We start from the raw sequence: 14,161 nt of genomic DNA, 5'->3' as shown, positions 1-14,161 counted from the left end.
TTGTGCCATTGTGTTGTATAAAATTGAATGGCTTAAATAAATTAATAATATAATTTTTGACATTGTGTTCATTATTGCTGAATTATTTTATTACTTTGCTATTATATTATGGAAAATTTAATGTAACTCTCTATACTAACTATACTTCTAAAGACACCTGAATTAAATTAATAATTAGTAACCTCTCAACAATCCTTACCCAATTCCACAAGAATGTCTTTGTCAACAGATCGTGGAGCGAAGCTTAGAAGTATTTAGTGTGCTTATCATCAAGAATGTGTCCTTAGAACACTGTGGCACGTACACATGCGTGGCGGCTAACCACGTCGCGAAGGTTAATAGAACCGTCAACTTATATATTAAAGGTGAGTCTTAAGGTCGTAACACATGAGCGACAGTGAACTAATACATGAGCGTCATTTTGTTGGAAAAGGGATGCAAATTGCTTTCACGCTCTATCCGGCAAACTATTCGTCGCACATAATGTTTTCTTAATTAATCTTTAAAAATAAAAATAAAATATGAAAATTTATAACTAATATTATTCTTTACAAAATGTGTCTATTAAAATACTCTTATGTTATTTATCTGTAAAAATGACTATAAAAAAAGTTATTTCTTCCGAAACGAATAAAATTGAGCCTTCGGACTTCGGATACACGCTCAGGACCAATACCTGTAATATTTCAATGGTCGAAATGACAGTCGGCGTCGGTCGGAGGGCGATTGAGGGGTTGGCTAATGGCGGCGACAGTGGGCGACCTACCCCGACTATCGCTGATATTCGTCAGCATGGGCTGTCGCGCGTCTATGAGCTGCCTTATATGCCTCAGTAAAAATCACTAAATAAATTCAGGGATGACATGTTTATAAAACCCTATAAGGGGTTTTGTTCTTTGATGAAAGGGAAGTTGATTGATGTCAATTATATTTGTCTGAAGATAATGAGTATAAGAATGTAAAATAAGTTGACTAAATTCATATAATATGGAAGAGGTCTTCGCGATATTCTGATTCTTCTTCTGTTCATGTATCACATGTTCTTATTCACAATAAGAACATAAATTTCTTTACGGAAGTCAATACATATTGTATTAGAACAAAATTAATTTCATTTATAGTTATCATCATATACATTTGTTTTGATATTAGTAATTATCTGCAAATATTGTATTATTTTCTTTAGCTTTACCTAGACTTATTAATATTAAAATTATTCGTGAAAAATCTATCATTAACTTGGGCGCTCTAGTTTATCGGTTCAAAAAATTCAATACAAAATTACATAAAACCAAAAAGATGTACACAAATATTATCTGTCTGTATCATTTAGTGGCACCAAAATGGAGTGAGGAACCCCAGAACACATCATTACTTCTCGGTAGGAACGGGCACATATCCTGCAGCGCGAACGGCTATCCACAACCACAGACACATTGGTTGAAGAAGGATGGTGAGTTATAATTATATACGTATTAGTTATTTGTCATTTATATAAGGTTATTTATGAAATTGTTATTGCTTATTTGTTATTTGAGTTACAATTACTTATTCGTTTTAATAGTCAATTAAGAGTGTTATAATTATTAATTAATTTATTATTAGTTGTTTATCTTCTAGTTATGTGGATCGTATCTGATATAAAATGGCATGTCATGTCTTAGTTAAACTTACTTGAAAACATTCGATAAGAGTTGGCGTCAAAAGATAAGGTATCAATAAACGAACTATCCAATGTGTTTCCTGCCAAACATTGAAAGACATTTCTAGCATGCAGATAGTGTCAAATTTGAACCTTGTGTAAAATGAATAATGAAATTAATTTTGGATTCCCAATTCAGAGTTTTAACAAAAATACCTGCAGGTCTAATATTTAAAATTATATGCATTGGAACAAATTAATCTTTTACTTTTAATCTATCCAACTAAATGTACTTAATAAGGTTCTTAATATAACACTTTGCAACAGCTTATTATATTGGATGACCTAATTATATCCTAATGTCTATTGATCTATCGTTAAGCTGTAATCGTATTTAAGCGGATTTGTTTTAATCCTATTGTCTATATTCAACACAGATAAGTGTAAGCTCATAATGATAGATTGATAACAATGATTGATGATTTATGTGGCGAAGCGGTTGTCTTATAGGTAGGAGGGATCCGGGTTTGACTCCCGGCCAAGCAAACATCTAAATTAAATGCCTTAATGGTCTGTGTGGCTTCTGTGCTTTTGCACATGTAATGGCATCTGTCTTTGAAAAAGGGTTCTGGGATCAATCCTCGGCTATATAATCCTCTAAATCCGCGTTTCCCAACCTGTGGTCCGCGGACCCCTGGGGGCCCGCGAGTATATGTATGAGGGTACGCGGTGTCATCTCTGGACCATACATAAATCGCTCATTAAATGCAAAAGGGCCGCAAAACGAAAAATCAGCAAACCAGTTTTATTAGAAGAAATGTGATCTAAGCACACAAAATTTAAAAATGAATAAAAAAGATGCATCCAATGATGTATAACACTATTATTAATCTATAAAAAAATAATAAATACATAAATTGATTTTTCAAATTTTGTTTTGGCTCTCCTGTAAAAAAATACATATTTGGGATTGCGTTTTTTTGCTGTTTATTTTATTAAGGGGGTTCGTGAAAACTGTGCTTGATTTCCTAAGGGTTCGTGGACTGAAAAAGGCTGGGAAACGCTGATCTAAATAATCACATTAAATTCTAATTCTAGGTCTGGTTGCTTTGAAGCTTATTTTTGTGTGTGATTAAATACACTGTAATCCGTTGTATGTAGCAATAAATGTAGAGCAATTTACCTAATATTTTTTTACAGCTTAACTTTTTTGTTTCATAAAAAAATACTTTTTTAAACTCTCGCCATAAAAAAGGATGTTGAAAGTTCCACGAGCGTACAGTAGGTATTTGTGTTTGTATGGTACAAACACAAATACGTAGCCCCTAAACGGATAAACTGATTTTGATTTAGTTTCCTTTGTTTGAAAGGTGACTTGGTTAAGAGTGTTCTTACTTATAATTTAAATAATCTGAACAGCTGTTTCAAGATCATCAGGTATTTCTCGTTGGTGCCATTTATTATTTTAAATATACGTTTTCTTGTCTATTTAGTGGTATCCGACTCCTGGCGACCTGTTCTAGAGGTGGCTGGTGGTGGGGTCCTGAGTTTGTCCAACGGATCCCTGATTTTCGACTCGGTGGCTCTATCAGACGCTGGCCTCTATACTTGCCATGTTGAAAACGGCGTTGGGGAAGCGCTGAGCAAGACTATATGGATTTCTGTTAATAGTAAGTATATATTAATCTTTTTCTTTCTTTATTATTTTATCAAACATATATGAATGTTATGGTTAATAAAAAGATAGATAGAGGATTATAAGAAAATATTTAAATTTACAGAAATAGAGACCAATTTTATAATGTTTGTTAAATTAATAGAAAACAATGTTTTGTGATTGCATATTATGTAAAAAAATTATTAGTATTATTTAACACACAAAACTACTAAAACTATTCATAAAAATACAAAAACCGCGTTTATTTTGGGTAAAATTGGGTAAAAGCGAGCGAGTAAATTAGATGAATATACGTTTTCTTAAATTGTAGATCATAATAATTATATTATCCAATCACACTGTTCGATTTTAACAAAACTAACGACATATTAATTCATTAAGTTCTTGTCACTAGAAAATAACAAGCTGAAAAGGTAAATAGGCCTTATTTTTTAATTTATAAACCTCAAAATCAAAATTCATATTTAACGTTTGCACAGCAAAAGCAATAGATATTTTTCTTTTCGTCAAACATCTCTCTAATACGTAATACATACACTCACATTAAAACTTAGCAATAAAATATGTACGCCAAAAGAAAAACAGAGTATACAAACACTAAGTAGAGCGTAATACGTCACGCTCAGAACACTTAAACAAAGTCTTTGTAGATGTAAAAATAAAAGTCCTCTACTTGTAGGGCTGGTAACTGCACTTATAAATCTTTATAAAACTTTATGCCGCGTTCACAATGCCAAACTTCAACAAACGTTTGACAATTTGACGTAGTTTATGTAGCAATTTATATTAAACATCTCAAAATATCCCAATAACAACACTAACTAGAGCGTAATAGATCACGCTCAGAACACTTAAACGCGGTCTTTGTAGATATAAAAATAAAAGTCCTCTACTACATAGTAGGGTAGTAGGGTTGATAACTTCACTACTATAAAACTTTATTCCATGCTAAACCTCAACAAAACGTTACGAATTCATACGTCTGGATAGAGTATTTGACTTGATCCGTCTAAAAAATGTTTGAAGGTTTGGAGTTTACGACAAGTGTCAAGTGTGTGATCGTGATATGAGAACCATTGCATGTTATTCTGACAATGGAAATAGGCACTTCCATTTTAATGAGTCCAATTTAACACAACATTGACTATGTTGTATTAATTTTTTTTTGCACTTTTCAAGTATTTTTATATTAGTAGTAGTAGTTGTAATTTAAAAAAAAATGGTCTAAAGTGTAATAAGTAATAGTAATGTTCTAAAAGATATTTTTTGAAGATTTGACACAGTTTTTTACGAGTGTACTATATTTTTCATTTTTGAAAATATTATAATCTGTAAAATGTTGGCAACCCGTTTTTTTTTTTTTTTTTGTTGTCGAGGGGGAAACCTTCAAAAGGCACCCTATGCCGTGGGAGCGACACGGGGTTATGTGGGATTCTTACCGCACTAAAACCCCCCCGGTGGCCGTCCTCGGCGCTGCTAGAGGACTCCGGGATCTCCAACGGAACGCAACCGGAGTCCACTTGGCGCGTTGCCCCGTCGGGCTCCGCCCAGGTGAGCTTGAAACTCACCACACCATCTGGTGTTCACGACGGTATGCGACCACACATACCGCCGTCCATCCCGGGGTTGCTAGCCGGGCGGTTCGAGCTCCCACTCTTGCCGTCCGCAACCCCGGAAGCCCCCTTTTAGTCGCCTCTTACGACAGGCAGGGGATACCGTAGCCCTATTCTGGTCCCGGAACTACAGTGACAATCTAACCCTATCTAATTGTTTACTTTCCTTTCTGAGACAGAATAAAATTACGTACACAAAGAAAAGTGCTCAAAGATTGTTTATTGACTTTGAAGTTAACGATGTTTTACAATCTAATAAAACCCTCACTCTAAGTTCTAGTAGCAGGCTTTCATTGAACTACTGACTAGGCTTAATGAAGTCCTAATTAAAAGTGGTACAAACCCGAAAAAGTTCTACCATAGACTTATAATATAAATGTTGTAAAGCAAAGCAAAGAACATCTGTAATCGACCCCTGAGGACTAAGTTTGCACGCTGTCCATGTGTTACAACGCCTTCGATAAGTATGTCTCTACACCTTATAAACTGAAACACAAAAGCACTTACCGCTATTGTTATGAAAATTTAAGAAAATTCTTACCAACTCATTATTATTTGACTATCAAATATAACATAACAAATATTATTTGCCCGTCAAATATAACATAACAAATATGATTTGACCTTCAAATATAACATAACCAACAATATCCCTTAAAACTTTAATTAAAAGGAATTCCAAAGATTTAAGTTAAATAATCCAACACAAACATGTTAAAGTCAATCTTGTTCGTGTGGAACCTCCAACATGAATATCTAAACCGTGCCGGATATTTCATCCCGTAATATTTAGAGCAAGATAGTTAATATCCGCTTATGAAAATGTTGTTAGACTTGTTTTGGATTTATTCATTTGGAACATAACTCTTGCGTATATCTTCGTATTTTATATTTAAAGTGTAAGGATAAACTTGTTTCGGACTTTTAGTGCATCACATTATTATTATTTTTTTAAATTAGTACGTGAATTTCTTTTTTATTTTTGCGAACATCTTACCAAATTCTTATGATTTTCATAATCATCTTTACCAACACTCGTTCTACAGCCTCACCAACCAACCATTTACTAGGTAGTCGGTACTGTTGTCCAACAGTGGGATTAAATTGATAAAAAACACACCATCCAGGATTGAACAACTAACCTCGATTTTTGCTTTTTGCTTAAATACGGTCCAAATTATGGTAATTGGTCACTGGTGCGCATAAACATCCGTGATCCACTTCACACCTGAGGTCAGTGACTGTCACCTTATGTATAAATACTCCCGGGATCCACAAAACGTAAGAATTACTTCATGCTAAAAGTATCCTCATATTTCTTTCTTATTGTCATTATATAAATTTTAAAAACAGTGTATTTAATATTGTCTTTAAAAATGTTGCCTATTTTCTCCAATAATTTGTTCACCTTAACTAATTTAACTACAACCAAAATCCATGTGTACAAAGTCTATATTTCCAATTAACTTGGAAATATCATTCGTATTCGCAAATAATCCACACGGTTCTAATTAATCTACATTTGGGAACAATGCTTGTGTGCATTATTTAGTTTCCGATGCATACAACTCCTAATTGTAGTGTACCATAGTTAGGATTACTGGCATAATTCATTTTCTCGTGCACATATTGTGTTTGATTTAGGATACTACCATGTTGGACATTGATTTAATATTTCCATGATTTATCTACATATTTATGTTTTTGTATACGTACTTAAATCTGCTGTTAATACGCTAATGTTTGTTGTCGCCAATCTATTTCAATGTAATTTTATCAGTGTGTTTGTTGGTTTTTTACTTAAAAAAAAGGATAATTTTGCACCCGACTGGGGGTGCTTCTTTCAATATCTATTTTTTTTATTAGGATATCCTCTAAATGTACCCACTGTTTTATTATAGGGTTATATAGAGTTTATAAAATTAGTGAATATTTAATTTAAAAAAGATTCAATCGAATAATACACATTTTCTTGGAAGATGTTCTCCAAACAGTAGATAACGAAAAATAAACTATACACACACAATTAAAAATTCCATAACTCAATGTAAATAATTTTAGAAACAGGTTTATCTTAAAACGATAGTTGAAAATAACACAATAGACGAACAAGCAATACAATTACGAAAATCCTTTACAGAACCAGTGACTTTCGATATAGCGGCAAGGAATTTAACAGCGAAACTCGGTCAGCATATCACAATAGAATGCCAGGCAAAAGGCGATGATCCGATAAGAGTTATGTGGACGAGGAACGGGAAACCCATAAATCCTTTGACGCAAAGGTACATCTTGGCTTATGCACCGTGTTATGATGCTGTGCTATTTTATTTTGTTCCTGTCGAAACTTTTGATATTGCGTCAGTTTTCTGCTTTTATTCACTGCTATTCAAACTTTATTCAAATTCGTTGCTAACATTTGTAGTCTCTGTGTTAGTATCAATTTTTTATCCAACTTGGGAAATATGAACAAACACAGTAAATTCTTCTAAATTTGTTTCTTTTGAAATGCAAGAATTTTGTTCACAATAATTTGGTCCTGAAAAAAATAATGAGCATATGGAATAAATAATTTATTTTGATACCAATTTATTTTCATAAAGTAATCTTGACCTTGAAGATTGTTAATAGCATACTACTTTAAGCTTTTCTTAACAATGTCTGATAATTTCTGACAGAGTAGGTTCCGGAACTAATATTCGTCCAAAAAGACGTAAATAATTAATTACAATTTTTATAGTGTGTTCTATGGCACCTACAATACAGGTTACTTGTGAAGATATGATATTGAATACTAAATGCATCCTATTTAATGAATGCAGGGTTAAAATATCAGAAGTAAAAACGGACGATGGAGTAACAAATATCTTGGAACTGCTACAAACGGAAACGAGTGACGGTGCCTTATATCAATGCAGAGCCGGGAACCCATTTGGAGCAGACGTATTTAATGTACATCTAACTATATTGGGTAAGCAACTTTATTGCATTGTCCATATTTAACTTGTTTCTCTAAAAATTGTAACTCTAATTGAAATAATTTCTCGCGTCTTGCTAATTGTGTATAAATTGGAAATGACAGAAATATTAATGTCGCCGTTTTGTATTACAATAATTATTGAAACACATTATATTTAAGCATTATATTAATTCTTATTTAATGTAAAATAGATCATATCACGAAACGTATTAACTTAATCCTTCATAAGCATAAGTTAAGTCAATTTTTAAAACATTATTTTATCCTAAATTTAAAATATTCAGAATCCATATTCAGATCCAAATGTTAATAAATAGCAATTTCCGTAGTAACGATAATGTATAAATTCTGATATATTCAAATATATCAGAATTTATCTTTATCAAACTGTATATTTGTCCTTCAGTAGGTTCCTCACCAAAGGCATAAGCTAAATCTATTTTCTAATTTGTTTTTATGTCTTTAGAGCCACCGCTACCTCCATCAGATTTATCAGTAGACTCAATAAAGAGTCGATCAGTGAAGTTATCTTGGAGGGACATGACCCGATCTCTCGCTCAGTATTACACCTTACAAATAACAAGCAGTCAACGGATGTCTTGGAGTACCGCAAGGACCATTAATGTCACCAGGTATGTTTCTTCTCTGTATAATATAATTTATATTCAAATGACACATTATTCAAGTTGTAAATAAGTACTAAAAATTTATTTATTCATAATCATATTCATGATCGACCTTCATGTCAGAGCAGTCGCCATAACGGTTGGATACACGAAGAGAACCGGGTTCCCGTCTAGACTTAGGTACATTTGAATGCTTAATTTAGATTTGAATTCTGGGTCTGTTCTACATTCGTCTTTAATTGTTTCCATTTCATCCCTGACACAAATAATTGTAATTTTCAAGCGTCACACTTTATCAGTTTTGAAATTTAATGTCTATTTAGCATAATATATTTACGATCGAATCGATAAGTTTAGTATTGTTAGCTCTAATTGATATAGGATATAGATTTTTATTAAACGCATATAGAAGTAATCCTTCCATTTGTAGAACAGGATATTAATTAGAATTTATATGATTCAATCATACTCTCATGTAGGTTAGATGAAATACGTCATGGTATCGAAATAGAAGACTTGCAGCCAGCGACAAGTTATTCTGCAAGAGTGGCTGGGGGCAACCAAGCGGACTTGAGCCCTTATTCCACGCCTGTGCGTTTCTCTACAACTGAGGAAGGTAATCATTATTGTATTTCTAATTAATAATAATTTTCAGCCAAAAATCATTGATAATATGAGGTCGGAATTCAGATATCTTTCATTATTCGTAAAGAAGTATTAGAAATTGATTAACTTTCTTTAGTGGCGAACCATATATGTTCTAAAAAATCTTAACAGTATGCAAAGTTTACAAACCAGAATGGTGGAATGTGGTCAAAAATCTCACTTTGAGAAGAGATTGGAGCCCAGCAGTGGGACTAAATGGGGTAACGATGATGATTTAGTACGTATAAAAGCGGCTATATTGCCAAATGTAATTTCTGCGAGACTAAAATATGAAACCCAATTTTAGTTTGACGACGGAATAATTTCTAGAGACTTCTTTTAATAAATCATGTGTCTACAAAAGTAACTTTGACAAATTAGATGCTTATAGCATTTGCCTTTATAAGTAAAAACTTAATAGGTTTTTTAGGTATAGTAAAAATGTTTTCTAAATTATCTTACTAAGTATGCAACCCACGTAAATGTTTGAAATAATGTTCATGGAAAATGAATTTACTTTATCGTCATCAACCCTTTAACATCCCACTGCTGGGAACGGATCGGCCCTTGAAGTGAGAGGGGTTTACGCCATAGAACTATGTCCTGGCCAAATTCAAATTTGTAGACTTCACACACCTTTGAGAACTTGTTTTCGAACTCTTGTACTTAGTACTCTTAGTACTAATGCAACTTTCCTCGAGATGTTTCCTTCATCGTTTGAGTAAATAATTAATTTCTAAGACGCATATAACATACGAGTAGAAGTGGTTGCCAAGGATTTTTAAACTCTGACCTCCTCGAATGATGGACCGAGTCACTTATCTACTAAACTATCATAACTTGATTACCTTATTTCATTCTATTAATCCAGAATATTCCAAAGATATTTCGTTGAGTAAAATGGTTAATATATTCCAGTCGTTAATGATTAACAAATTGTAAGCGTTGAAGAATCTGAGCGCCTTTCTTATACAGACAATGAGATGGCATAATTATGAAAACAACTGGTAGATTGAGAATAATGACGCAAACTTTGCTAAGACAATGAGTATTTTAATCCACAAGCGCCCATTATAGTGATAAATAATTAATGTAGCTTTGTTCTGAGATTTAGTAAGACAATGATACCCTTAAATTAAGAATCGTATTTAATGTTTATAGGATGTAATACAATTTATCCACCATATATGTATATTTCTGCCCAATAGCAGCAGTGTTAAGCGCAGCTGTGTTCTAGTTGGAAGAGTTTGGTAAGGGAGACATCCTTTTCTGTGCTATTTCAGCTTAGTCCTCAGGAGTAGCGGCGCATAAGTGGCCGAACTTAAGTAGGAAAATTCCTACCTAAGTTCAGTAAGAATCATATCTGGGGTATATTGCAGATGTCCGTGGGCGGCAGTAGCTTATAATCAGATGGACTTCATGCTATGAAATACGTGAAAAATACAATACAAATACGAATTCTAATCTCCATACATTATATTCTTGAATGGTCTGACAAAAGTAGCTTAAACTCCTGGGCGTTCTTCAGTCGTTTCACCGCGCGGGCAGGGAACCACAACACGCGTAGAATATGAAAATATAGTTAAATATAGTTGTCACTTTCACTTGTCTTGACGCTATTTATTTCTGGAAGCGCGATTGTCTGCTATTTCCGTTGCTACGGCGAGCAACTTATGTCATCAACCTCTTTCCTTCCGACTTGCAACTTGCTTGGATGTTCCGCTGAGTTTGCGCTTCTATAACTGCGAAAAACTGTGGTATCGTAAGTTTAGAATAGAAAACTTTTACGATATCGCGCGAAGGCAGAAGAAAAACACTCTGTAAGTTTCTTACAAGGTAAGTGATAATTAAACGTCAAGTTAAGGAGACTAGTTACAATAGGTTTTATAAAGTTAGAATTTCGCACACATAATAGTTAATCTCTTATAAATAAATTATAAAAGGATCCCACGTATAACATTGGCCGCGTCTGAACTATGTGACTATATATAAGGTTTTGAAGAAGTCTTTATACAAAAAAAAAACATTTTCAATGTAACTAATCACATTTAAGTAAAATTAGAATTATAACTAAAAAACATTTAAATTATGTGTTACAAACTAAGAAAAATCTTTTTTATCGAAATCGAAACGAAAAAATAGTTTAGTTATAAATTAATAATACACAATATTTATTGTTTATTTTAAACTAATCATTGTGCTTCAGTTAATTACATATTCAGTTAATACAGATAAGATAAATACTCGTAACTTAGGATATTATGAAAATACCCGTTAGTCAATCTCCGTTGTTGAAAGATACTTTGGTTAACGGAAATTAGACAGGGAATGAGAATTTACTTTGGAACTGAGTTCATATCTTATTTATGAAAAGTAATTAAAGTTATACAGTAGTTTAAAATTTCTAGTCGTTTGAAGTTCTACTTCTCATGTTAAGGGTCCAGAGTTTAAAACCCCAAGCACATCTATGATTTTTTGTGCGTTTTGGAAAGTGATTATCACATAATCTAATAGTAAATGAATATATTATATATATATAATCCTGTAATTTTAATTTAAAGGTGGGAAAACCCTCTGTGGTTCGACTCCCGCTACATTACCGCCACACCTATTTCTGCTTAATACCAGTTGCAGTGTTAAACGTGCTGTGTTCTGGTTTGAAGGATGTTGTAAGGGAGACATACTTTTCCGAGGCATTTCAGCTTAGTCGTCAAGGGTAGCGGCGCACTTGTGGCCGACCTCGGGCTAGAATCTGGTCTTGACTGGTTGACTGCAGATGTCCATAGCAGTAGCTGATTAACATTAGGTGGACTGTTTTCCGATCTTTAAAATATTCATTACTTCATTCAGTTTATGTTTCGTAGTTAAAGATTTTATTGCTCGTAGCATCCATTCTATCTTCACTTCCAATCAATAGAGATTGCTTTGGATGTTTGCTTCAATAAAATCTCAGATGTACGTAAAACAATCTCCTTGAATCATTACAGGAGCACTGCATAATCCACAGTGTATGTATTAGCTAGAAGTGATATTAAATATTTCATACTTTAATTTATGGTGAGAGCGTAATGATATATTCTTGGATCTAAGTATTTTGTATCTAATATTTTTAGTCAAAAAAATAAAAGCCAACTGTTTTGTATTTTTAATAAGATGTTCTTTATTAAAAATACAAAACCAAATTTTTTTTATTGTGCAACAAATTAAATTTTGCAGCCATATATATATATATATATATTAAATGATCAATTTTATCTAGAACCATCTTTCTTAAGGTGTAAGATGGTTGCCTCGTAATATCTAATCAGCCGGGATCCACACCACTATAACGATACGAAGAAGTTCTTCACGCTTGAAGCTTATAGTACTTAGCATCTGAGTCGCTCCAATGTTTCCGGTGCTTTGAGATGGGTCACGCACGGCACCAATGCACCAGCACGAAAGACAGGAGTGCATTGTGTTATGTATGTGGTGAGCCTGGGCACAAGGCGAGCCAATGCGTAGCACAGTCGCCAAAATGCGCCCTGTGTGCTGACCTTGGTCGCCCAGCTGACCATCGGCTCGGTGGGAGAAGGTGTACGCCGCCAAAGCGAAGGCGCCGGGGCATCGGAGTGAGCGAGACAGCGGTCATGGCTGCCGGCTCAACACGGACAGATGGGCCTGCGCGTTCAAGCGCTTCGTCCCATTGTCCAACAGTGGAAGCGATGGACTCTTGATGGATAGGTCTCCGTCACTTAAGATCCTCCAGGGGAACCTGAACCACTGCCGCGGGGCGCAGGACTTGCTCCAGCAATGCCTCGTGGACCGTTTGGTTGCCTTGGCAGTGGTGGCGGAGCCCTATAGAGTTCCAGAGCATCCGCGATGGGTCGGAGACGATGTGCAGTCCGTCGCCGTGTACTGGGCAGGTGGCGTGGGTGATCCTCCATGCTCCAAACTTCACTCCGAGCGGGGCATAGTCGCGGTGGAGTGGGGTCCCCTCGCGGTGTTGGGGTGTTATGTTTCCCCCAATTGTAGTCTGGCGGCATACGAGACGTTTCTCGACCGTTTGACAAGCTGTGTACGCTCCTGTCTTCCCCGCCCTGTGATCGTGCTTGGCGATTTTAACGCTCATTCGAGGGCCTGGGGAAACAGGCGCGATAGCGTCAGAGGACGGGCAACGCTCGAGTGGGCGGCCGGGTTGGACCTGCGTCTGCTTAATCGTGGCTCGGTCAGCACGTGTGTGCGCTGGCAGGGAGAGTCGATTGTTGATCTTTCGTGGGCGACTCTTTCTGCCGAGCGCTTGGTCACGGATTGGAGAGTGGCCGAAGATCTCGTCACGTTGTCTGACCATCGCCACATATTGCTAGACGTAGTTTTGCAGCTCCCGGCTGCTGACACACGCCGCCAGGCTAACGACCATCCACGTCGGTGGGCACGAAAGCGTCTCAACCGGGACTTGCTCGTCGCTGCTGCCCATGTCGTGGACTGGTCCAACACCGCTGAGGGGGATACCCAGGTCGATCCCGAAGAGGAGGCGATCCGGCTCAGGGATGACATGACGGCCATCTGCGATTCCGCGATGCCGCGGGTCAGACCTGGCTGGAGACGCCCTGTGTACTGGTGGACGGAGCGCATCGCACGGTTGCGCGCAGCCTGCCTGCAAGCTCGACGCCAGTACACTCGGGCTCGACGACGCCGAACGGCTAGCGCCGCGGAACGGCAGGAGAAGTACGTAGAGTACCGGGCCGCAACAACACTGCTTCAGGGCGCTATCGCCGACAGCAAGGCCCGGAACTGGAGCGCACTCGTGGAGGGGCTGGACCGAGACCCATGGGGGCGCCCTTATAAGATGGTGCTCGGTAGGCTACGTCCATGGGTGCCTCCACTGACGGAAACACTCGACCCGATTTTCGTCGACACAGTGGTGGACAGCCTGTTCCCAGGAACCACTGACGAGTCGGGTTTCTCCGCGGCGCTGCCGGATCTCCCCGCCTGGTC

The 14,161-nt window shown here is 36.3% G+C and overlaps 1 protein-coding gene across 1 annotated transcript in view; it reads left to right on the top strand.

The window, feature by feature from the left end:
* Positions 1-14,161, top strand: part of LOC140755097 (cell adhesion molecule Dscam2) — a 92,155-nt gene that overhangs the window by 36,222 nt on the left and 41,772 nt on the right. Inside the window, exons 9-15 of the mRNA XM_073090294.1 lie at positions 230-365; positions 1,334-1,453; positions 3,136-3,312; positions 7,074-7,218; positions 7,756-7,904; positions 8,380-8,545; positions 9,019-9,155. Coding sequence (XP_072946395.1) covers positions 230-365; positions 1,334-1,453; positions 3,136-3,312; positions 7,074-7,218; positions 7,756-7,904; positions 8,380-8,545; positions 9,019-9,155 — 1,030 coding nt within the window. The remainder of the gene's footprint in view (positions 1-229; positions 366-1,333; positions 1,454-3,135; positions 3,313-7,073; positions 7,219-7,755; positions 7,905-8,379; positions 8,546-9,018; positions 9,156-14,161) is intronic.

This window comes from Epargyreus clarus, unplaced genomic scaffold (genome assembly GCF_041222505.1).
Source record: "Epargyreus clarus isolate Ecla_fem2 unplaced genomic scaffold, WU_Ecla_fem_2.2 ptg000032l, whole genome shotgun sequence".
NCBI lineage: Eukaryota > Metazoa > Arthropoda > Insecta > Lepidoptera > Hesperiidae > Epargyreus > Epargyreus clarus.
This window is presented reverse-complemented; position numbering and strand designations above follow the sequence as displayed.